This window comes from Amblyomma maculatum, chromosome 4 (assembly GCF_055883805.1).
Source record: "Amblyomma maculatum isolate TAMU_Amacu chromosome 4, ASM5588380v1, whole genome shotgun sequence".
NCBI lineage: Eukaryota > Metazoa > Arthropoda > Arachnida > Ixodida > Ixodidae > Amblyomma > Amblyomma maculatum.
The window spans coordinates 134015466-134038375 of record NC_139347.1 but is presented as its reverse complement, the minus strand read 5'-3'; the positions used below and the strand labels follow the sequence as shown (position 1 = coordinate 134038375).

General features: G+C 47.1%; 1 protein-coding gene across 6 annotated transcripts; it reads right to left on the bottom strand.

Annotated features, from left to right (window-relative positions):
- Positions 1 to 455: 455 nt before the first annotated feature.
- On the bottom strand, positions 456 to 22492 carry LOC146192620 (choline/ethanolaminephosphotransferase 1-like). Of its 6 annotated transcripts, none has more exons than XM_084602518.1 (9): positions 22066 to 22491; positions 19705 to 19994; positions 19543 to 19627; positions 14842 to 14973; positions 11773 to 11931; positions 11577 to 11702; positions 6816 to 6948; positions 6572 to 6592; positions 456 to 1156 (listed from the first exon to the last, which is right to left on the bottom strand). In XM_084602518.1, exons 1-8 carry the CDS (start codon positions 22300 to 22302, stop codon positions 6585 to 6587), a joined length of 1170 nt encoding a protein of 389 aa, XP_084458644.1. In that variant the 5' UTR covers positions 22303 to 22491; the 3' UTR covers positions 456 to 1156; positions 6572 to 6584. The 6 variants fall into 6 exon arrangements, with proteins under 6 accessions (XP_084458644.1, XP_084458641.1, XP_084458640.1 ...); XM_084602517.1 differs by lacking the exon at positions 456 to 1156 and adding an exon at positions 2203 to 2869; XM_084602515.1 differs by lacking the exons at positions 6572 to 6592; positions 14842 to 14973 and adding an exon at positions 15298 to 15429 and having other exon boundaries at positions 22066 to 22492.
- Between the last annotated feature and the right edge of the window lie 418 nt (positions 22493 to 22910).

Here is a 22910-nt window from a genome sequence, read left to right as displayed (position 1 = left end):
CACAATTAAATGGACCTTTGCTTGTCCGTTTGCCAGACAGGCCCAGCTAGTGGCCCCACACCGCCACGCCTGTGCGCAGTGGACCATCAACAGAAGACACCCCGGATACATCTGATGGACAGAAAAGCGCGCGCCAGACTTGTGAACATACCTTTCACCAAGACAGCTCGACGTCAACGTGGTTTTCTCCAAGGGAGCGCGATAGTGTTTATTTTCAGTTTTCTGGGGCGCACATTGCTCTAGCACTTTGCAGAAACTGCCTTCAATGCTTAACCTACCGACTGCGGTTGTTTAAAACGTTAGCCCTGGTCAGTGGCCCTTAATGAGGACTGCCTTGTCTTCCTGCCCAGCAGTCTTTTTTGATGCAAAGAAGTCACCATACAGTATGCTGTCAAGCATAAGAAACTGAACACTTCCTAGAACAAAGGCAGGAGTGCGAGGCAACAGGCCAGCAGTGGGTTCTTCACACAGATTTTATTGTGAGGTCTAAGGAGGAGGACCTCTCCAAATAAGTCTGCATAATGCCTTCTGGCAGAACTGCTGGCTTAGCTCAGCCTGAACGCTCGTGCCACTGCCATGCACAGTAGGATGAAACACCCTTTACCACTTCACACCAGGGGTGAAGCATTTGCAGGAAGAATAGCTGTGCTTGCAAAGGCAACACTTCAGGCTCCCACGCTTTTCTCTTCGGCAATCTTCTTTGGTGTGCGTGACCAAGCACCACTGAACTCTCCGCTTGCACTTCATTTTAGCATGGCGTCATAAAACCAGAAATTTCCCACAAGACAGCCACACAGTAGTGTGTCGCAAAAAATGATCGCCTTCAAACACTTCGCAAAACTGACCCATTCCCACTAAAGCCAGGTGCTACGGGCTGTCCTCATATTTTCATAGAAAAGGGGTGTGATTAATTTTGTACACAACTCTCACTCACTGGAACTCTATCGCAGAAAAAAAGTTCTGCAGGCAGCAAGAATTAAAGGCTTCAAGAAGACGCCCAGATCTGGCCCAGTGTCGTCATATCAGGGTTAAGTGCAGTAGTCCCAAGGTATCTGCTGAGAAAGGGAGAGGAGGTGCCTTCAGGTATGGTCCAGCTCCAGGAGGGACTCTTGGTACGGTGGAGGCTCTTCGGGGGCCAGCAGCGCTTCCTCCGAACCTGGAATGAGAGGAGCCCTCCAGTCAGCCACACAACGGGGGAGGGGCAGCAACTAAACGATTATTAATACTACTCTTGTTGTGACAAAACAAACACATATCCACCAAAGAACTGAGTACATACACACTCGCACACACACATACACACTGTTACGGACATGAGGGTGAGGCACTCAAGCATGGCATCAGAGTGGCAGTTTGATTTTGAACCGTTCCTGCACTGACACTTGACAAACAGTCAGACTAGGAGCCTGAAACAGCATCCGAGGCCTATCTGCTCGCTGTTCCCATGCATCTCATGTACTATTTCATTAACTAGCCATAAACAGAGGCTCTAGGCTCTCAAAAGTTTGTGTGCCAGTGTAATTAGTCAGTGAAGGCAACGAGTCACCGGCCTCCATCAAGACACTGTGCCACACAGTGAACTGATGCATATGTTACACCATGGAGCTTATGATGCCAAACACAGTGCCACACCTATTACACACATCATGCAAGTCCAAGAAAATGCAAGACCGCAATAGGGCAAGCTGCTTCGATGGAGCTGTTTGATAGAGAGATGTCAGTAAAGCAACTGATCTATGAAGAGAGAAGAAATGAGCAGCCCGATGATGTTGAAGAAATTGTGCTGTTGACTGGAAGTCGCAGTGTTGCATATCACTGCCCTGAAATAAACAGAGTGAACACATGCTAAGCAGGCTGCCCAAGAATGTGTCCTGCACTGGTATTCCAGTGACATTTCATTGACATACAACACCATTGGATGATAGGCAGTGTGTCCCTCTCCATCAGCAATTCAGTCTATAAAAGCAATACATAAGTAAAATCAAAAGGTCCAATTTAAATGACTTGAGAAAGCTGTGAACCTTCTCTCTCAGTCTTCTCTTGAGCAGATGTCATTACTCCAACTGAGAGGGCCCTAGTGTAAAGTGTGCCAGGCAAATAAGTGTTACTGATCTTGGTGAATTCAATTTCACAAATGGCAAGGTGGAGAGCCCATATCAACAACCATCTTTATTCATCTACAAATCTCTTCAATGGTCAGAGAAAAAAAAAAACACTGATGGTGGACGCCACAGACAAATGCCATCGGTTGTTTTTCTCTGGCAAATGTTAGCAAGTCTTTGGGTTAAGTAATAGTCTGCAAATAACAAACCAGGCAGTCTGAGAACTAACGAGCAAACCTAAAAAACAAGGAGCTTAGTTTCAAAAAGTGAACGGTTCTCTTCCCACACAGTCTACGATGAACCAGGCAATTCCTAGAACATCAAGTATTTGTCTGGGCGATACTAGAATAAGAAATCTGACCAGCGCGGGAAAAGCCGTACTGCACAGCAATCTCGCTCTACTCTTACTCTAACGGATTCCAGCTCTGCGAGACTGTGACATTGGGTGCATCCGACCCGCAGCGGCATACTGTACACAGCCTGAGGCCACTGACAACCAGTTCTGAGCACCAGCACTGCACACCTTCCCCCACACAACCCCCACGTGGGGCTCTGCGGATCAGTTCAGTAACTCTCCTGGAATCACAGTGCGCGTGATCTGGTAGTCCAAGCCCGCCTCTTTGGTGAGAAGACCGTTGCAATGACTGGCCAGATGATGAAGGTGGCCTAGATGGGTGCGGCAGCACATGCAAAGGCGCGCCGCTGTTCCCTCGCTTGTCAGGAACGCAAGCGATGCTGCTGAGGAAGCATCGCTGGGCGCCGAAGATCTAGGGGCAGACAGAGAAAGACAAGAGAGAGAGAGAGAGTCACCGGCACCAGGGCACTGCTTCGAACTAACACTCAATGAAATTGCCAAGACAGAGTTGTGAAGAGCTACAGGATACGATTTCTGCATCTTACGGTTGAAAATCGCGCACAAAGAACGCAGTCGTGCAAAACCCATATTACAATGGCTGCCAGCCCCCCAACTGCATTACAGAAAAACGGCTATCCTGATCCGGCAAGAATTAATACAAAGAAATCATTCTTGCCTCAATGAAGCGCACGCGACTTCCCATCACAACAAAGTGTGGAGTCACATGCAACTTGAAATCGGTGCTTCGGACAAAGCACAAAAAAAACAGCTGCTCCAAAACTTGAAACATTTTTCGCGACAAAGAGCACTACTTGCTGGCTACATTACATTAATTAGAGATTCAGCCACTTGAAAGCAGCAGTGTCCGCACTAGGCACTAGCACCAGAGAGGAAAATAAAAGTTATGCCAAGCTGCCAGCTCGGCGAGTTGCAATGCACTGCTAGCTCTCATGTTTTAGACAGTTTGTTTTGTAGCTCCACTCGAGAGGTGGCCCAAATGGCGGTCGGGCGAACTAATGGTGTTAAACAGCCACGCAAATAGTAATAGAACTGATGCCGCTGGTAATCTTCATATAGGCAGATAGTATGATGCCTAGAGCTGCAATTTTCAGTGTGGCAGGTGAGGACGCAGAAAAAAAATACTTATTTGGTGCAGGGTGGTTTCAAGTGCCCACAAAATGGCGACGGACGACATAGTGTCAGGATGCACTATGAATTCAACACCATTCACATGATTCCACTGCTTCTGTTGCAGTTTCTTTTTCTTTCTTTTTCTTTACGACTGCAAGGTCTAAAGACAAAATCGCAAGCTCCGACACCACCGCAGATGAGTCAGACACGTATGAGCCTAGAGCTTCAACTAGCAGTCCAATAAAAGCATACTTTCAATTTAAGATTCTCTTGAGCAGTTAAGTTACACATGTTCACTCTGTTCCCACAGCTTTGTTTTTATTTGCTGGGACTTCAGCAGCTTTTCTAGATAGACATTGCTGGATCCCTGACACTGATCCAGCAATGTCTATCTAGAAAGTTATTAGTTACTCTAGTTACTCTGAAAAGAGTAACTAATAACGCAGTTACAGCCACCGCAATCACCCGATTCTGTCGTGCTTCTCTCCTTCCATTCTCTCGCAAAGGTTTTTCACTCTCCTGCCCGAGGTCGTCTAGCCCCGCAAGACGAATTCCCCTTCCTCCTCCGCGTTTGGCAGGAGGTGGGACGTGGCACTCCGTCTGCGCGCGCCTCTGGATTCAGTCGGGCCGTGGCGAGGAAAAAGCGCGCAACGAGCGGTAGACACTCATCTTTTACCCTCAGACAGCGAGACAGACCAATGGACGTCGTTCGCTGGAAGTACGTCATTACTGTGGCTCGACGGGCCAGCGTAGGAAACGGGGAAGCTGGCTCCCCGAAGGAGAGCATGAGAGAGCTTTGATTTGTATTCTCGTTGCTTTGCGGTGCGCGTGTCACTGTAGAATTTTGCACAGACTATCTCCGGCAGCTGATCGAAACACTGGGCTCCTTCGCTTAAAAGGTCCTTCCCTGGACAGTGGCCCTTTAAAAAGACACTAAAGACGCCAAAATATGCTATCAAAATCTAATAAATGGCATTTGGTGACACTTTTGCCGCATATCCTGCAGCAAAAAATTGAATTATTGCTGAGATATTGTGGCAAGAAGTTGGTTTTTTTTTTGTTTCCGCCTGTCGAATTATATTTTCCTACTATACATAGTAGGGTAGGATGATGCACACTATGATGCAAGAGGAGACTTCGTGATTGCTGGTGTTTGGGGAGTGGAGAATACCTCGCAGGTACATGCAAAGTCATGATCTTCATTCGATATGCACTTAGGGTAGGCGCATCTGCTGCTCCGAGCTCATATTTCAGGTGCCGCAGGCCGAAGCCAAACTATCCAAACACGCACGAAGTGCCTGAGCCCGAACATAACCGAAACTGAAGTGGACGCTGGTAGCGCCATGTTAGCTGAGAGACTAGAGACACCCACCGACAAGCGGACGAAATGAGTATATTTTTATATTTGCCTTGCAACATTTACGTTGTCTTTTCGCCGTCGTTTACGAGTGATAAAAGCATGTTATCATATCCGAGACAAAACCAACTATCGCATTCAAACGGTAAACGTAATTCGCATTTGCCAGCCTCCGGGATCCCTTGCCATCACATGATTTGTAGTTGCGAGCCTCGGCTGTGGCGGCAATACCTGTATTCCTGTTCTTCCTCTTTCCTGTACTACCTTATAACAGCTCCGTTTTCAGTAAGAGTGGTTTTTTTGTAACCAGGAACTGGCATTCTATCGATGCAAGCCCACTTCATTTTTCTCTTTAGTGTCCCTTTAACAAAAATCTATGCACTGCACAGAGCAAAAGTAATGCCAATACTGCTTACACTGCTGCCTACCAAGCACCGGCAAAAAAAGCTGGTGTACAAATGGAGCCAGAGGATTCTACTAAAAAGAACAGCCACAAAAAATCAAGTGCAGTCCAAAGACGCATGCCAGGGCTGGTACCCATGAAAATCATGGTAGAACAAAAAACGAATTGGGCAGGGAAGCTTGGAATGAGGGCCTGCACAGGTTTCTATCATTGTACACGGGATGCCCAGAAAGCCTCATTCCTTCTCTCAAACACTGTTTATTCAAAATTTATGGAATTCACAAATAATAAAGCTGCATACCTGCCTGACCTAGAGTACTACTTTTCAATTCAGTCTCTCTCAACTTCTACAGCTTTGGGCTACCAGTGAACAATGACATGCATGGCTTCTTTGCACCGACATTTCCTTCGTGCCCCCAAAATAAAAAAAAAAAAAAAAAAAACAAGCAGCCACCCTCACACCAGTCTGAAAACAAAAAAAGCAACAGTTTCCCTGAACAGTACAGCTTCATACTCCTCGCACCCCTGACTTGGCAATGTCTGATTTTCATCTTTGCTCTTCACGGATCTCGATTTCAAAATGTTGAGCGCGTCATTCCTGCTGCGAGGACATGGCTGCATTAGGAGTTTAGGACATTTAAGCTTAGCCTAAAGATTCAGATGCCAGAGCATGGCTCAAGTGTCCATCCTGTTTTGAAGAAAGAAAAAAGTACCTGTATGCAAACATGAAACCTCAAGCGGAGTCAGCAAATATGAGCCACTGGCATACACTTAAAGGTGAAGGCTCTAATGTCGCCTCTATTTTTCCGCCTGCGGTGGACGGTGGTGGCAGACTCTTTTCGTTGGAACAAGCTGTACACTCTATGAAAAAAAAAACTGGTACAAATAAAGCGTGCATGCCTTTGTTTACCAGCGGTGCAGAGCCATGTGATTTAATAGCAATTACATTGCAAAGTAATACTGGTGTAGCAGATGCCAAGCTGCAAGATTTCTGAATTTCATAAATTTTCAATAAGCAGTGTTCGTTAAAAATGCAAACAAGGGTTTTATATTTTGGGCACCCTTTGCATCTGCACAAATCGATTCAGCCCTCCACAGGAGACCATCTGAAAATGTGTATCTGGAATAAACCATGTCACGGTGAGAAAACATAGTTCAACGAGACAGTCATTACACACTAGGATACGGAAGGGAGGGAGGGAGACGGGGGATCACCAACTTACCGCATGCGCCTTCTCACTGCCCTAGAAGTGTGGAAACAAGGCAAGCATCAGGCCAATTGCATCTGCATTCCACTACGCATGCATGCACGCACGCGCACACACACACACACACACACAGCCAAGCACAAGGAAGCGCGTTAGCAGTCAGGGCGCTCCGTTCAGCAAGCTCTGTTGCCCCCCCTCCCTCCCCTCCAACAGCCCAACCCAAGCCAAGCAATATGCAGGGAGGTTATGTCATACACACCAGCTTGCGATGGGGCCTTGTCGGCAGAGACGACGTACTTGGGCACAATCCGCAGCAGCGGAATCTGGAGGTGGGCGCAGATCTGGTTGCACACTGTCACCGAGTAGTGCAGCAGGTTCCCCACCGAGTACACCTATCAAAAAATTACAGTGTCCAAGTGGTATCGCAGGCCAAACACAAAAAATGCATATTAAATACCAGAGCCCCACACAACTACATCTTGAAGGGCTGGACCTGGCTTTTCTTTCAAATCTGTTACCTGCTGAAAAGCAAATGAAAGCCTTCCTTATACACGACCTGATCACTTCTGATGTCCTCAAATGTTTCCCGCTTTCATTCCTCCAGCACTGGTGCAGCTCCCTTGCCTGTGGCAATAGATTGCCTCCACGGCTAGCGTTGCCCTGAAACTTGACCATCATGACAGCAGTCGAGGTTGTCTTTTGGTTGTGCAACAAATAGTGCAAGAATAAATGCGTACAGCTCGTTCACATTCCACCGTGCTCCTCAGCCACTGTCAGATCCCATATGCCCACAATGCAGTTTGAGCATCTCTTTGAAAAAAGTACACAATGACTCCTACTAGTCACCTTCAGCATTCACACTTAGCTGCTAAGTGCGACACTGCTCAAACAGCACCGAACATAGTTCTATTTTCGCTTTTGAGAGCTTCAACAAGCGGCTCTTTCAACACTGGTCCTAGAAAGTGATTAAAAGTTGCTACGACCTTGACAAGGTATCTCAGCGTCACTTCCTGATTAGTATCTCAAATTCCTCACTGAAAGCCGTTCAAAACCTGGCGAACACGCAACATATCGCACACAAAAGCCACTCTAATTAAACAAAATAACTGCAGTACATGGTATACATGGGCTGATAATAGCTATAGTAACTGGCATTCCCAAGTTTATTTTTTGGGTGTTATGTTTTATGTCCCAAAGCGACTCAGCGAGACGCCGTAGTGAAGGACACCAGGAATTTTGACCAACCTGGGGCTCTTTAATGTGCACTGATACACATAGTACACAGGCATCTTGCTTTACGCCTCAATTGAAAAATGCCCACCAAGACGGGATTCAATCCTGTTTCCTTGGGCAGAGTAGTCGAGCGCTCTAACCACTGTGCCATCCCGGCAGGGCAACTTCCCAGACTAAGATTGAACAGAATGTGGTACCCCATTGAATAAAACCTGTAAAAATATCTAGATCAGCAGAGTGTGCCAAATTTTCAAAAGAACCTCGAGGAAACATCCACACATGTGCTTGTGCAGCTCTCTCAAAGCCAAAAAAATAAAAAAAATAAAAAGGACCATTCTTGCAGATTTCCATGCATGCATTACTTATGAAGCAAGATCTTAACTCTTGCCACAAAAGTCTGGTTTGGTTTGGTTTGGTTTTTGGGGTTTAACGTCCCAAAGCAACCCAGGCTATGAGAGACGCCTTAGAGGAGGACTCCGGAAATTTCGACCACTTGGCGTTCTTTAACGTGCACTGACGTCTATTTCACCAAACAGATGCACTGAATTAAATTATGAAGGGCAAAGAGATTGCATTTTTCTTGTTCACAGTAAACGCATGACTTCCGTTTCTGTTTATTTTCCACGTCTAATCATCTATGAAAAAGCTGCTTCGAGTTATCCTGGGTGTCTTCCTCCTTGCATGAGCTAGCGATTGGCACGAAAGTTGAAAAGTGGTGACAATATCTCTCTATATGTTGTGCTTTTCCGGTTTCATTTAGTCAACATATTCGTTCACCGTAGCTGCACTTTTGCTGCCAACAGTAGATATGGAGAAGGAAGCCAATAGAGTGCGCTGCCTGGTAATTCCATCGAGGGGATAGGCTGGAAAAGTGGGAACCTATCTGCTGTCCAGACATAGACAAAATATTTGTTAGCACAAGTGACATGCATGCTTTAAAATTTTCGTGCATGTGAATTGGTTTCAAAGGCAGTGTTGCCTGCTGCAGTGCAGGCATGCTATGCTTTCGCTGACACCTCGCATTGCTGCTGCCGACTGCAGCGCCACTTCTGTTAACAAACACAAAGCTTCTCAACAGAGACAGTCTTCATCAAACTTCATTTTCTCGGCCAGTGGTTCGGCTCCTGAAGCCAAGCGCGTTTGTTTTGAACAGACCCTTGACGACACCTTGACCAACACTGGCTTGAGCGGAACTATGGATGTATTCCCACTCTTGGCAAAGGACCTTATGGTATGCTTAAAATTTAGTGCGTCGAGGGGTTTTTCCCAAGGCCAGTTTCGATGCCAGTGTTGCCGTGCGACAGAAAAAGGCTTTACCATCAAGACAGCTTTAGCAGAAAGCCCTCTCAACCGGAGAGGGTGAAGCCCCCTTCATTCAGTTCCCACTGGAACTGATGTGAACCCCCTCCACTAGGCAGCATTAAAGGGCAACTCCGGGGGTTTTTCGACATTCGAATATTCTAATAAAAATTTTACTGTAGATTCTCCTCTCTGTCCTGACGCATTCTACAAAATTTGGGCACCGTGCGATAATCCGTTCGCGCGCAACACGACTTTAAAATATGCTGTTTTCATGGCTTAAATTGAGACTATTTCTGCCGGCAACACTGAGTTTCTGACGTCACAAACAGTATACCGGCGTTACTGTCCACTTCCCGCATGATTATGAAATTGTGAGGCTTATATTGAACTACCTCAGACTTTTTATGCAATGCTTCATGATTTCCATGCTTTATTTTCACCACCCAACGCACGTACAAGTGTTTCTCTAATACTGAGTGTGACGTCACCATTTCGTCACCTGGGACGTCATTTCTGGCCATAAAAGCAGTTTCGGTTTCGATTTGCTGTTTTTTCTTTTTAAAAATACTTCTAATTGGAATTTAGGAAAACGGTTTTTTGTGTTCGAGTCAGGACGTACCGAGGATTTTAATTCAACCAAAAACACAGAATGATGGAAAAACCACCGGAGTTGACCTTTAAGTCCCTTCGCATGCAAACTGGCATTTGGGAGCAGATGCAGAAAATCCATCAATAGTGCCTAAAAGGTAAAAAAGTGCTCCAACGTACCCTTTCTAAACCAACACAATACATAATTAATAAGCAGCCAGATAATTGAGCGTAGTATCCTGATTGTACATTTCAAGTGAGACAGGCCATTAGCAGAACAAATTAACGAAATATTAATTTGGGTATTATGCGGTTCTGTATACATTGAGTTAAATTTACCGGCATGTAAGAAACTGAGAAAACCAAGCGCCAAACAAGGGGCTAAGAAATTTGTTGCTGTTCGTTGCGCGAGACACTTGCTTTCTTTATAAATCTAAACAGACGAGTTAAGGCAGGCTTAGTTTGGTTAATGGATTTAACATCCCAAAGCAACTCAGGCTATGAAAGACACCGTAGTAGAGGGCTCCAGAAATTTCGACCACCTGGGGTTCTTTAACGAGCACCGACATTACACAGCACGCGGGCGCTTTGCTTTTCACCTCTATTAGAAAACGGTCGCCGCAGCCAGGATTCGATCCCACATACTTGGGTACAGCAGTCGAGCGCCCTAACTACTGCGCTACCATGGCGGATTGAGTTAGGGCAGCTTATAAGTGCTATGAGCCTAGAACTACTAGGAGAGGTTGGCAGCTTTCAGGTTTTAAGAGCAGTACTATAATTACTCTTTTCCAAGCAGCAAGTAGTTTTTTCTGCTATCAATATTTAGTTAAAAAATGTGAATACAGGAGGCTATGAAAGATGCGATAGCACTTTATAGTTAAAGTCATTATGCCCTGGAATAGTTTGCTTTCCAGCAGCCAGCATACTGTTGATTTCTTGCACATTATTCAAACTACCATATGCTTAGTTAGTCCCACCACCTGACTGAAGCTTGTATTTCTGCACTTTAAAAATGACGGTGCATAGTGTAAACAGCTAGAAACTGCAGCAAGGTGTTCCACTAATATGCCTGCCTCTTCCTGAATACTTGTATGTCAGCCAGGTATCGTCAAAAAGGGAATCATTAAGTAGCAAGCAGCTGCCATTTACCTTTGAAACTTGCTCCCACATATTTGTTTAGGTGGTTGAGTTGTTTATAAAAGAGACATATAACATGCTTTTGCTTTCGCTTGCTTCAAAGTTATTCGGTTTTCATAAGTTCAGTGTCATTGAAAGACAACCGGGGCTTTATTCTGCCATTTAAAAGGTCAGTTCTTACGCACCGGTTGGTCGCTTGAGCCATGTCGCTGTTGGCGATGTAACCGAGCAAGAAAGTATAAAGGATGCGCGAAAGAAGCATTAACTTTGCATCACTCGTTTGCCAGACAGCCAAGATGGTTCGCTGGGTTGAGTGCTAGTCTCAGCAAACACCTCCAGACGTGCAATCTCTCTGGCTCCCCGCTTCCACGCTCTCCTCTCACATTCCTTTCATTTCGTGGAAAAAAACAACAACAACTAAGAAATGTCCCGTCAGCTTCATTGTGAACAGGGAACCCACATGGGTTCCGAAATGTCATTTTTACTGATGAACTTTCGTTGAACCTTGGACAACAGCACCAGTCGTTTGGCAATTCCTCCAGGTGCCCACTGTGCGGTGAGAAAAACAATCTGAACTTTTTTTCTGAGCTCGTGCGCAGGATTTCAGACCCACCCAGTTAGCACGTGCTGCCACACAAAGCTGGTCGTGAACAGTCTTCAGTGTCGCATGCAAGAAATGCTTTGAAGGATGTCACAAACTGCAGGGCGAGGTACTCCTCAAATGTTGCGCAAAGCATGCGAGCACCAAACTGTTCCTTACCAGGCAGAGAATGAGGATGGCATACTCGTTGATGAAGGTATTGAAGTACTGATTGAGGAAGAGCATGCCAGGTCCTAGCAGTGCCGAGTCCATGTAGTCCATCTCACTGCGGCACATGTGCGCCACCTGCACGTGACAACATGCACGCCATCATCGCACCAGTGCCATGAACTTGGAGACAAGCGATGGGACGTACCACCAGCCTGTTCGTGACCTTGGCGGCCACCATGCCAAAGGCGATGATGTAGAGGCACGGGTGGTGCTCGTAGATGCTGGTGGTCGACTTCTGGTAGATTATGAACGCTGGCACCACCACCAGCGCAATGGGTATGCTCGGAGACAGCACGCTGGTGCCCTGGGGAGAGCATCCACAAACGCATTGCTGCATTATCCGTATTACGCATGCACTAATGTTGGGATGAAAAAGCTGATATTCTAAAAGAGCAAAAGCTTCTGGCAATGTCCCTGCTTGAAGACACACTACAAACTATGCAGCACTGCTACTTCAAAATGTCGTTAAGCGTGTAACAGACCTCCTTTGCAATAAGGTGTACAAGTCTGTGACTGCTGCACATGTACACGCACATTCGGCAAGCTGCTAATGAAACTATTTTCTTGCTCTCATTTCTAACACCATTAAAAAAAAAATAAAGCATTCTTCAATGCCTCCCCGTTTCATCAAGTGTTGAAGCAAAAGTAAGAGACCCCTCCTCCAAGTTCTGAACAGTGTCAAACTGCACGTGGACGGCACCTGACTATGGTGCTCTTAGTGTTGAAACCAGCGTGCTATGCCGTCAATACCACGAAGAATGCCATCATCAGGTGCCATCCACATACAGTTTCACACGGCTCAGAACTTTGAGGAGGGGTCTCTCTTAATCGTGACAGTTCATCATGGTGAGCCCTTAATTTGATACTTCTGTGGACTCCAACTGACGCAACAAAAACAGCGTGATAAGCGAACAAGGCTGTCAGCAGAATTTCGCTAACAACGTACAAATCTGACTAAAATGCGTCCGGTTCCCAAGTTTTTAAAAATGAAAGCAGCACATGTGCATGAGTTTAAAGTGCCATTCATACTTGTTTCTACACTACCCCTCATACTCTGGACGGTTCTATGCTGCCATAGGGGTGGGCATACCTCAAAGCAAACTATGTATGACGGAATCACGAGTCAGAGCAGCTGATTGTAAATTTAAGATAAATGCCGTAACGCAATGCACCACCTGATACACTCGTGTACAGGCTGACTGACATGCAGCATGCAGAGGCAACATTCTTGCAATGTAGAATTTTGTAGCAGTATGAATGGCGACTCAACTTTCAGAATACATTTTACTCCGCATTTATACATCACTAGGAAAAAAACATTCAGTGCCCGCTTAAAACGCCATGACCACTAAATACGCCGACCACAGCGGGAAAACTACAAGAGGCCAGTGCTATGTTTCAACATGTGATCAGAAGGTTTAGAATAGAGTGTTCATGTTTGCGTGCGCCAAACATTAGGATATAGTGGGGGGGACGCTACACTCCGTGTCACTTAAGCTCTTTAGTTCAGTGTGTGCAAACAAGAGGCACAAGAGGAAGTGCAATGAAACTAGCATCACATGGATTTTATAAAGTGAACCATTTCTGCCAACGAGGTGGACCATCTGAGTGGTGCGATTCACTTCTCTCTGCTGTAGGTACACATGAAACTTCTATATTTAGCGACACACTAGAGACACTGCAGCGCACCACTGCCACTGAATCAGACACAGACTTTTGCACTCGCTATAGCAGCTCTTAATGTCCACTGCATGCTTTCAGAGTGTTGGTAAATGTTCTTGACAAAGAACAAGCACAGTTCTGCTGGTTTTAGAGGACTTTCTATTTCCTGCAGAACCTGGTGGGAGCAGGCCCCATCAGCATGGGGCGCTTACAACATGAACCTGCGGCTTGGCCCTGCTATTACTGGTGGGCCTTTTTGTGGGAAAAAAAAAAGGGGGGGACCGGTTTGCAGACCCCATTCACTGGCAGGAGGCTGCTGCGTGGCAACCCTGCACTTTGCAACCACCACACTGCTGTGAGGTTCCAAACTAAAAAGCTCAAACTTTTTCTCGCCAAGAAAATGCCACACAAAAGGAATTAAAAAGGGGGAGAGGGGGCCAACATATGCATGCACCGTTTCTAATATGTGTGCTGAAGAGCCCGCTAACCAATGCCCCCTCTGCCAAGCCTCGGGGCGGGGTCATTGTCAGATTTACAGAGATAACAAGGTTGCCTCACCCATGACCTAGTCAAAGCCATGGTGGCGTGCATAGGCGTGCCAAGCGATTGGCATCACATGAATAAGCTCTATACATGCAGCGAGCCTAAAGGCTAGACTTGCGGGGAAAAAAATGTATGTGCCCGTTATCACGCTTATGCAACACATTATTCTGAGACAGTGGACTGTGTTGCTAGATCTGCCGTTCACCACTCTACACAGTAGTTACTTCTGAATGGTGAAGTTCAAAGTATGCTCTTTCTTCGCATAAAGAGAAATATATGTCCTGCTCATAGCTATCACTTTTTTCCTTCAAACGTTACATATTGTCAACGCCTATTACCCGAGGCATATTTCTAATACAACTGACAAAATTAAACACTTAAAAAGTTTCCTTGATAAATAATTTACAGGGCACATCAAACAAAAAGGTTTAGGCAGCAGCTCCAAAAACAAAATGACGTTACCACGAAGAGAGCAATACAACAGGTATACAATTATGCAGCCTGACTATTAGCTGGAAAGCTACAGATGCTTCTCCCACGAAGGCTTCCCTTCATTGCCAAGAAAGGCTGCCACCAAGTATAGCTTCGCATCACTGCACACAGAGGATGCTGCAAGTCCCTGCCTCAGTGAACGGTGACACTTCTCTTTGGTCCTTTTCCCCACTGTGTAATATGCCGCAGTACCAAGAAATGTGCCTTTAACTTCTGTCACAGTAAAATGTGCTTTAGAACCAATAAATACAGTAGTGTCAAGCATTCAGGGGAGCACTTAAGCATCCGAGTTCGTGAGTAAAATGTGGAGCCAAATGCACTATAAAGGTGAGTCAGGATGAAATACGAACAGTCAGCAGATCCCTTTTTGGCCATTGTCAGTCAAGTTTGAGACCGAACAGTCGATGACCCAGACGGAATCACACTGAGGAGAGGTGAAACTGATCGGATTTCATTCTGGCTGCAGCACAGCAAAGCAAGCACACACACACACAAAGCCCATGATGGGAACACTTACGGCCACGGTGGAACCATTTTTGCCCACTCCGCCTGAAAGAATGACAGCAATGTCTGTGTAGCACATGACCAGGGAGACGGAGAGCGCCGTCGCCACCGGGAGTAGCCGCAGTTCCATATTGAACAGGGGTAGCTGAGATGCACCGGCACCGTAGGGGGAGAGAGAGAGAGAGGAGGCAGGCAGAGGAGAGAGAGAGAGTGAGAGGACAGGTTAGTTCCAGTTGATGTCAAAGAAGGGCACCCTGAGCACAGGTCCACAGCTTGCTGGACTCTTGGTGCAAGCTTGGGTGGGTAAGCTTCCCCCAGGAAATGGAGGGGGATAAATCCATCGCAAAGGGGTCATCAGGCCATCACTAGCACTGAGATTTGTGGGCCGTTGATGAAGAAGGTGCCCCAGCCGTGCACGGAGAGAGAGATTAGTGGAGATATATCCCAGGCGGTCAGCGTCCACACTTACAGCCACAGTGGAGCCATTCTTGCCGACACCACCCGTGAAGATGGTCCCTGCATAGCTGAAGAGAGCAACGCTGCCCGCCGTCAGGCCCAGACACAGGGGCAGAAACTGGAGCGGCAGCTCAACAAAGGGAACCTGCAGGGGCCACAGCTCGGCTCCAGGCAGAGCCTCTCGCAGAGAACGCCGCCACAAGATGCCGCGAGGGGAGGACACCAAACAGAAATTTCTGCCCACAAAATCTTGAAAGGCCCCCAAATCCAAACCATAACACAGGTCAGAGGTGGCCACTATGCCATGCCAGCTGAGCCGAGGAAGAAAAGCCCTCTCCATGCATGTTGTAAAGTCATGAAAGTGTCCCTGGGCAACTGCTGAAAATTCGAACACCTAATTTTTGGACATGCTTGTTGATTACTCGGACTTTTTCGCAGTACCATGACGTGGTCCGTACAACTAATGTATATAAGCTCCTGAAAATTTTCAGACGCATCAGGACTGATTGCTGAATTTTTCGGATTTCATCTGCATTTGACGTGGCACCGCTGCGAAATAGCTAAGCAATATAACATGTATTGTGGAACGTCATTAAGCTATACTTCAAGGGTGTTGAAAATGCAATTTTACATAAGAAATATGGGGCCCTGCATGCAGTGCGACACAGTAGCTGCATAAACGGCCCCACCACGTTTCGAGGATGCTTCAACGCACGGCAGATAAGGACTGTGTGGTGAAGCATCCTAAAACGTGGCGGTTCAGCGAACTTGCAGTGGTAGGTCCACTTGTTGTCTGTGTAAACACTGCGCGGCGAGACCGTCAAGCATCAGGCTGGTGTAGTGACCCCTTCCTCCACCACAGTGGCAAAGTTTATGAAAAGTGATCTTTCTCCTAGGAAATTGGATTTTTCGAACTGCTCGAATTTTTTTATGTTTTCACGGATCCTAGAGAGTCCGAAAAATCGGCCATTGACTGCACTTGATTATCAGTGCAGGAACACAACTCAAAAGGACTCGGGAGCCAGAGCTGATGAGGCTTGGACAGAGTGCCTGAGAACCCCACTGCAAGAAGCAAGCGTGTACCTACAGCCACACAGAGCGACGCAAAATGCCTGCACGAACAGGCCCAGATTACAATACCTGACAAGGAAACCAAATATGCTATTCATGGCACAGCAGACTTTGCACAGTGACTATGTGGCCCTGGCTGCCAGCTTGGCAGGTGGTAGATGAATATGATATTGCTTGTAGGCACTGTGCTTAAAACATTGTGTTACCCATAAAGCAATACCCAAAACACTCGAAATATTCACTACTAATGACGAAGCACTGATGGCACAGCAGGTTTACAGCTCCGAGTACCCTAGCTTCAAGGCAACCAATGGAAGTCAACGGAGAGCTGTACAACTAACAGAAAGGAATGGAAAAAAGAAGTTACCTCACAGGGGGCCACAAGTTTGTCTTCAACAGACTAGGAGTTCTATTTTGAAAAGAAACAAAGCTAAGTTTCACTTGGTAAAAGGTGGGAAAGAGTACCAAGAAATAAGACAAATAGAAGAGAATGGCACTGCCACTTTTTTTTGTTTGCTACATCGTTTTCCACCTTGCTGTGAAGCTGAACCAATCAGCCTAGGCCAACCCTCTTTAAGCTTCCCTCACAAGAAGAATGACGACCTTTCGACAGAAACAAACTCAAAACAGCAACGACACAAGAGCCGTTTACTTGAAAGAGGCAACCTTGTCTTCAGAAGGCATCGAGTGACACAGACCTGTGAGTCACTGTATTGGCCACATCCCCACGTGGCTGTACAAGGGCAAGAATCAGCGATGACGACAAAAGAACCACGAAAAATTGTCGCAAAGCCATTCTGAACCTCTACAAACCATTGTCGACCCTGCTGAAATAGATTCCCCAGATACGACCACACCACACACACCCACCACAGTGCCTGGGGCAACGACTTCCATCGTGGGTGCCTGAATGCAACAGGATGATGCAAGACAGCAGAGTGTTCCTCATGGTACAGTAGAACTAAAGGGGGACATGGGCCTCCCTTAAATGCGAGAGAGAGGGTCTGGCCTCCTCCACACAAGCCTAACAAAGCACCGCGAATCGTGAAAGCAGAGACTCAGAAACCACAAGTAGGCTAGGTTAAAGCTAGAGCAGGGTACTGGTACACGCCTGCAAAAAGGAACGTTCAGCTGGGTTGATCTCATGTAATTCTCAAGCACCTGTCTTCATCTTGAATGGAAGGCTGGAGTGCCCCCGCCGTGAATTAGACAAACGAATACTGAAACACGAGCAACGTTCGTAACCCAGTCCCCACATTGGGCAGAGGAGACGCGCAGGCAACGTGTGTGTGCAGCAAAGTGCCACCTGAGTATGTCAGTCGTGGTTCACTGCAGGTAGGGGAACTGGTGCAATTCAATGATGCCACGCTAAGAATATCTTGCACGGAAAATATGTGCTGTGAAGCAAATATATGCTCCTGTAAAAGGCACACCGTGCATCAAGCGGGGCTGTGCGGTAAAAGAGAGGCACTGCATAATGACACACGACAGCTTAACACCTGTACACAACACTGTTTGCTGCACATACACAAGCTGCAGAATGCGAGACACACTATGACGAGAGAAGCAGCACTTCTTGATCATACCGGCTGGGGAACGCAACTTCAAAAACTAACTAGTTTAAGCATGCACTTTTTGAGTGCTTACAGATTGTGGCACCATCCAGAAATGGTCAAAAGCTATTTGCTGCTGCAGTCATTGCCATATGAAAAATTGCTTTTTTTTTTTCTCTTATTTTTCTCTACAGTAGTTATGTCTAAGAACTTTTTGTACTGACACTCTTCAAATGATTTTATTTTCCAGGTGGCTGTGCATTTATCAACACTGAAAGTTTACAGCTTGAAATAGTTTCCTTCATCCTTTATGGCCGCACCCGAATTTTGACCAATTAAATTCGCCATTTTGATTTGTGGGCCCTATTGGAAGTTTTGCAACTGGTGATAGCTCTGGCCAGAAGCACCATGGAAGACATGCCCTACAGAGGGCACAATATAGCACACCAAAAGGTGAAGTCACGCATGGGTTGTCATTGGCCAACACAAGAGTACAGGGGCAGATTCAATAGCTTAGGGAGGTGGGGAAGGGAGGACCATGCAAAAGCTCTGCCTCGGGTAACCGTGCTGGAACCCATTTATTTTACCAAAAAGTCAAATGCATGGTTCAAATGGTTTCCTTCCCCTCCGCCCCCAATTACCCGTCCAAGAGTGACCCATAAATCTATCCCTGATGCAACCTCAGATTAATCGATACACATCCTGCTATGAAAAGTATTTTAGATTTGAAGCTTTTCATTCACAATTTTGATTTGCTTTAAAAATTCAGAGCTGTCATTTTATTGGTGGAGATATTTTTCTCCGCACCTTTAAACTTCCCTGCAATGTAGGACACTAGACAAATGTGCTATTTTTTATGAGTGCCAATGCTTGAAACATTTGACATCAACTCCAATGTCATATTTCCTAACCACGAGTGGCAACACAATGTACCGATGGCATCAAATCTACTAACTGCTTCCAGGGAAGACTGGCGGCTCTTCCTGAATGCACATAATACAACACTTGCTCAGGAAAGGTTCGCTGCCTCTTAAGCTAGCAGGCATGAGCTTTTACAGAACAAGCTTTTAGTTGCTGCACAAACAGATGGTGGTACACATGTGAGACACTAGGCGCAATGGTTCAAGTTGTAATTGATATTGCAGAATATCAATTTCGTCAAACTGCCCTCGCAGTGCATAACACACTCCATCAGCTAAAATGTGTTTGTCGCTGCTTATTTTGAAAGGTACTTGTGACAAATGTGAACAATCTTTTAAAATAATTTAAAAAATAGGGGGGCTGGGTGGCCGGATCATCGGCCAGCAGTTTTCGAGCTTTGCAGGCCATGCTGCAAGTCATGTCCTGAACTAATGTGTGAGCCCACATTAGCGTGCAGCAATATTTACCGCCTACTGTTAGAATGGTAGTACCTCAGCCTCCCATCAATATTATTAAGCACTTGGTTTTTCCTACTGGAAATTTAATTGCAAAAGCTACTAAAGTTTAAAAATGCTCAAATAGCTTGTTAAAAAAGAAAGAAAGAAAAAGTCTTTTGCCCCTATTCCTCACCAGAATTTTTACGATTATGACTTCATGAGGGTTTACTACACACATCAAATCAGATATTGCAGGCAGCCATTGGCCATACTCACCTTAGTGGCCCAAATGTCAGGACCAAAAATGGCAGAGACGACGTGGATCAACATCACTGCAAACTGCGCCTCTGTCACATCAAACCTGCGAGTCGGCAGTGAGAGAGAGTTTGGTATGCACGGGCAGCAGCGGCCACTGTCTGTGGCAGGACTCACACTCACTTGCCAAAGCGCAGCGTCCCCGACACGTAGGTCTGCCAGTGGGCGCAGTAGAAGAGCGTGATAGCCACAAAGCACTGGAAGAACATCCAGGCTGGGTACGAGCCCAGCTTGACAGCTATGCACACTGCCAGGGCCACAAAGACTGTGGAGATGGAGTCGCACCCATGGTCAAACAGCTCGCCCAGGGGTGAGTTGGTGCCCGTGCGACGCGCCTGCTTCCCGTCACACGCGTCCAGCGTCTGGTACACGAACAACCCCAGGGCGCATAGCACAAAAGCCCACCGAGGAACCTGCACACACGTGCACACACCTTGTCTTCCTGCTGCCACTCACTTGCGTGAAGCTTACAAGCTGGCTAACAGAGCGCCACCAAACGGACTGCAATAAAGGTGAGATGTGGCCCGCAGCGTTTTCACCGTCCCATCCTGTGCCACACTTTTTATTGGCACCTATCCAGTGCGTCGCTAACACCCATCGGACGCGTCCCTTTCTCACTGAGAGACGCCACACCTGCGGAAGCAGCCAACCGCAGAAGTGGGTAAGTGGGTAGCCTATCGAGATAAGGTGCTAACCCTCTTTATCTCTGCTCAAGAGGTCTCGCTGCAAGGACATCTCCATGGTGGCCGGCAGTACTCTCACTGGTGACAAGAATTTAAGCGCTTTTTCTATGCCGCACACAAGCTGTTGATCTCTGGACACACCGAAGGGTAGCGTGACATGGACACTGACAGCTGCTGGAGTGCCACAAGAGTAGCCAAGCGCTCGGTGCTCAATGTAAAAGGAAACACAGTCCACAGCTGACCACCGAACATAATGCAGCATGGGGAGAGTGGCAAGATGGCACGATCGGATGAAGCACAATTGTTCAAACTTATATGATGTACAAAATATGCACACACAAGCATGCTGAAAGCAGTCAAATCAGTCAGAAAAATATTATGTTGTGTCTTCCCTGCTCCCACAAACTGCTGCCCATTTCATACTTTTGTATGAATATGTTGCACATAGAATTGCATGCAGATCAACTCCGAACAATTGCGGATCCTGAGCAATCCGATACAGATAGCACAGTAACTGGATTCAAGTATCTCGCAATATCTTCCAGTTTGCTTTCTTTAATGAAGACAGCTGGCTGATGCACACAATTTGCTCTAGATGACAATGTCTTTGCCAATGACCAATACAAGCTATATACCACGTCAAAAGGGAATCTTGTGTACAATTTTAGTTGTAGATGTACTTCTTTAGCGCTTCAGCTGGTAGGACTTCGTAGTTTCAGTTCAGGGCAGACGCTTGCTAGACTGAACTCAGCAGAAAAGGTCACTTCTACGTAAGAAACAATTCTTCGTTCACTATATGAAACCAGCATTTTTCTATTCATAGGTTGTCTGGTGAGCTCCCTTCATCCCTTTTCTCAGTGCTGTTCTATCAGGAAGAGGGTTAAGTCTTTCTCCGTAGCGTTAGCATTATCCAACCAATAACTCTCTACAGCCAAGGTTTGACAGGACATTCCCTGAAAAGCATGGCTTTGATACACTGACGTCAAAAAGCACAGCATCTCAATAAGGCTTCACACAACTGCAAATGTCACTGGTTAGTGTGTGGTTCCACGCAAGATGGTAGAAAGCAGTACAATGAAACAAAGTTACTCCCTACGTGGCCGGTTGCACGTTTTGAGTATACTTTTCTCTGCAGAAGTTTCAATATAGCAAGTTGCAGCTGCAAGGATGTGTACACCCTCTCTCGCAACAAATAAGACTTTTATACTCTCATCCTGGAACCATAAGCTTCGTTTTTGCAAACAGCAAAGTGAAGTTACAGCATTTTTTCTGCTATACCTTGAATAGCTTTTCCCACCGCTCACTGGGCGCCCCAAGGACAAGTACGATGCGGAGCGGGCGAAATCTTAGAGCCCCCGCTGTTGTATGCCGGTCCCTCTCTCTCTCTCCAGTCTAAACGTCATGCCTCGCGCTCCATGCATCCACCCGTTCGCTGATGGCAATGTCCACCTAGAACGGCTTGGCCCCCGGCAGCGGGAATTCGGGGCGAGAACTCCAGGGTAATTTTTTAAGTGCGCACATCGCGAGGGTCAGCTCTACCGTCATTGATGCGGCGCCTTTCAAGACGGGAAACCACAGCCGCCACGGAGACACCCGCACGTGAGGTGGGCCCGCGGAAACGATGCGCTGCGCGAAGGTGGCGAAGGTAAGAATAAGGTGCACTTCGCGCCGCGCTCGGCGTTCACAATTTAAAACGGCAACCTTTAATTGAAAAAAAAAAAAAAAAAAAAAAAAGGAAAACTAGAGCAGTAGGGGCAGCCTTGGGGAGTTGCGCAATGGAGCCCGAAGGAACGCGAATTACCTCCTGCGTGGCCGTCGGGCTGTACCACACGAGCACGAGCGATGTAGCGATGTTGACGAACAGTCCCGACAGCGTCATGAGGTTCGGCGCCAACCAAAGGGGGCACTTGCTCGTCACCCAGTTCCAGAAGGGCTGCATGAAAGGGTCCGCGAACGAGGCTCCCGAGCAGCTGTACTTGTGCTCCGAGAGCCGCCGCAGTTGCTGCTGGCTCAGGATGTCACTCGAGCCGAAGATCATGGTGACGGCGGTCTGCGGGACGCACTCACTATTTACTACTGCACGCCGCAGACTCGCTGGCGGCCATCCCTCCGGGAACACATTCAGGCTCCGCACAACACAGCCAAAATGAACGGTGAAGAACGGTCACACGATCGGCCAGTGCCGACGATGCAGGGAAAACGCCCGACACTTTATTGGCTAAGGCAGCTGATGATGATGGCTGCGACGTCATGGCGACGTAGCGAGCCACGGCTATCCACGGCCGGTCTCGAGGGAGAGAGCGCGCGCTCTTTCTTACGGCCTTCCTTGAGTCACGCCCTCCTCCGCCGCAAGGGGCGCGACCTGCTCACTGTTCCTAAAACCCCTCAATAATTTGAAAGTAGCGACACTCTCCTCCACTCCGGCGTTTTCCTCCTCGAATATCCTCACCCGCCGGCTGCGCGCCCTGCACACGGCACGCTTTTTTGGGCAGCGCTGGTGGTGGTGGTGAAAAACTTTATTTAGTGGAGCCGCGAAATACTCGTTACAAGGGCTGGGCCGGCTCCTGATCACGGGTGGTGGCCAGCAGGCAGTGCCTGACGGCGACCGCTTCAGCCCAGTCGACCAGTCTCCTTTGTGGAGCCGGT